Source organism: Gallinula chloropus (genome assembly GCF_964237585.1).
Source record: "Gallinula chloropus genome assembly, chromosome: 2".
NCBI lineage: Eukaryota > Metazoa > Chordata > Aves > Gruiformes > Rallidae > Gallinula > Gallinula chloropus.
The window spans coordinates 93,198,397-93,200,961 of NC_140086.1; the positions used below are offsets into that span (position 1 = coordinate 93,198,397).

At 45.8% G+C, this 2,565-nt stretch overlaps 1 protein-coding gene across 1 annotated transcript; it reads right to left on the reverse strand.

Annotated features, from left to right (window-relative positions):
- Positions 1 to 626: 626 nt before the first annotated feature.
- On the reverse strand, positions 627 to 1,427 carry LOC311188555 (uncharacterized protein; the record flags this gene model as incomplete). The annotated part of the gene is made up of 1 exon (XM_084260006.1): positions 627 to 1,427. One exon carries the CDS (start codon positions 1,425 to 1,427, stop codon positions 627 to 629), a length of 801 nt encoding a protein of 266 aa, XP_084116132.1.
- Positions 1,428 to 2,565: the final 1,138 nt, after the last annotated feature.

Below are 2,565 nucleotides of genomic sequence, written 5' to 3' on the forward strand. Positions count from 1 at the left end.
AATAATTTGTGGTCAATCTGAATAAATTTTATCAGAGAGTAGATGTCACAAATTTACAATGGCCTCAGCAGTCTTGTGAGGAACAGGCAGCTAGGTAGATAGAATCGAGCCTGAGCTTACAGGTTTCAAATATCCTGGCTTCTTAAGATTAAAGTGTTCTTGCAGACAAACGAACTCTAATTCTGCTCAAGTTTTGTTAGCGCTGAAAGTAGAAGGGAGATGTGCCATATCACATGTTCAGCAGGCAGCAACTGTTGCATCTGACCACCTTTACAGATCAGGTATCAGATGAGGTTGTCAGTTTGCCTTTTTTTTTTTTTTTTTTACATTTATTTTCTATTTACAAACCCATATGCCAAAAATCCTATTTCAGCTTGAGACTTTGAGTGCATATCAGGAGGCAGCTTCTTGCACAGGTACAATCTTGCTCCTGCTTCCTCCAGATAAATTGAGGACCCAACACTTCACCTTCCCCTTTCTTCTTGCTGCTGCTGTTTCCTCTCTACTCTCGGCGCATGTGGGCACAAACATACTCTTGGGTGTAAGGACACCACCCCTATAAGCATGCAAGCTTGCTGACGGCTCCGGTGGCATCACAAAGCTCTTTTCTGCATGCAGCAACATGATTACGGCGCAGGTGAGGGCGAGGTTGAGCAAATGTGTTTCAACACTTCTTTCTTGGTATTTATTACCATGCCATAGCATTCCTGCAATCTGGCCTGCTGCTGCTCCAGCTGCTTATGCAAGCTCCTGATCGAGCGCAACAGCAGAAGCCGTCGGTACATGGCCAGTTGGAGCCGGTACTTCTCCTTTTCCTCCTTTTTCTTATTTTCTAAGGTCTCCATTACTTTTGCAGGCTTTGTCCAAATTGCCCAGCTCAGATTGTCAGGGGCTGTATAACTCTTCATGTGGCTGCCAGCCTGCGGCGTGTGGCAGGCCTCAGGGTTGCTCCCAGGCAGGGCAGCAACAGCCTGCAGGGACTCACCAGCCCCGCTGGGCACCTTTGGGACCTGCAGTGCCTCTGAACTTGGGTTGTCATTGCAGCTGGAGCTTTTGGAGTACAGGGAGGCAATGCCCACAGGCTGCAGGTTACCAACAGCTGCAGGGTACCACAAGCCACCTAATGCATAGGCAGGTCTTAGAGGATGCTCAGCCAACCCAGAGGCTGTCCTCTGTGCCTGGCCACCACTAACCATCTCTGGGACAGACAGGTCTGTTGCCTGGACCATGGCCTTGGTGGAGAGGACAGACAGTCTTTCTGGCACTGCTGAGCTTCCCTTGTCTTCATTAAGGCTGGCTAGTGAAGGGCTGGAAGAACAACCGGGGGATGCCGTTACAGCATCACAGTTCAGAAACAGGTCTTCATCATCACTGTTATTTTGGCTGTCCTCTTCATCTCTTGGCATTGCACCTACTGTCTCAGCCATTTATTGCATGAGCTACAGAAACTTTCTGTGGACAAAGTGGAAGCAAGAGGATTTCATTTCCACATACACACACAGAGAAGCCCAGTGCAGAGTGACATTTGAAGAAAGAACCTCTCTTTATATTTAAGCAATGGACCTATTACTTTTCTAATAAAGCACAACCCTTGGGTCACTTCAGGCCATTTCTCGTGATTTGCATTAGATGTTCTTTGAGACACAACATTAATCCAATAATAATTAAAATGATATACTGTACTATTAACATTCTCAAATCTTTAAAGGCAAGTGATCTATCCCTGCAGCACTGGCTGTGCTGACTAATTAAACAGAATACAGTTGTAAATGGGCATTGTAAGCACTTCTCCCATTTAAGAACACAGCTCTAACAAGTGTAGTTTGTAAAGACGGGGGAGTTATCAGGATTGATCAGCTTTAAAGGAAGGTGGATGTACCACAAACAGCAGGTTGCATTTAAATGCCCTCTCCAAGATTAATCTGTCTGCTACCAGTTTTTTTAAAAGGTTGCCTTTCCCCCTCCAATTAATTCTAACAGTAAAGCTATATTAACACCACGCTAGCCATAGACAGGAAAAAGAAACCAAACACTTACCGAGGTTACAGGGGTAAAAGCAAAAGAGTTACAGTGCATTGTGTCTGTGTATCATGTTTTCCTGAATGTGAGTCAGCACAATCTGGAACAGAAACATCACCGTGCAGGAGCAGGAGCAGCAACAGCATTACGCTGTTCCACCCAGCAACAGCACAGAGTCCCAATCACAGATGAGTGCAGGGCTGACTTCTTCCCCCACACTTCCCCCCAATAGATATTCCTCCCTGGCATCCAGCTTTTATGTCATCTTTGAGCACCACAGTGAAAACCAAGATGGGATGACACTTCTTTCCCCACCACAAAAACAAATATACACAATTCACTCATTCTACAGGGGGACAATATCTATGGCCCTTCCCATCCCTGCCAGTCAGCAAGGAGGTAACACAGCACCAAAGAGAGGGCGAGGCGTTCTGGGCTGCAGTACATACATTTTCCCTCAGAGAAAATAAGCTTAGATAAACTTTAGCTGCACGAACAAGCTAAACCCAAATATTAAACAAGCATTCACCACCAACTGAATGCTAG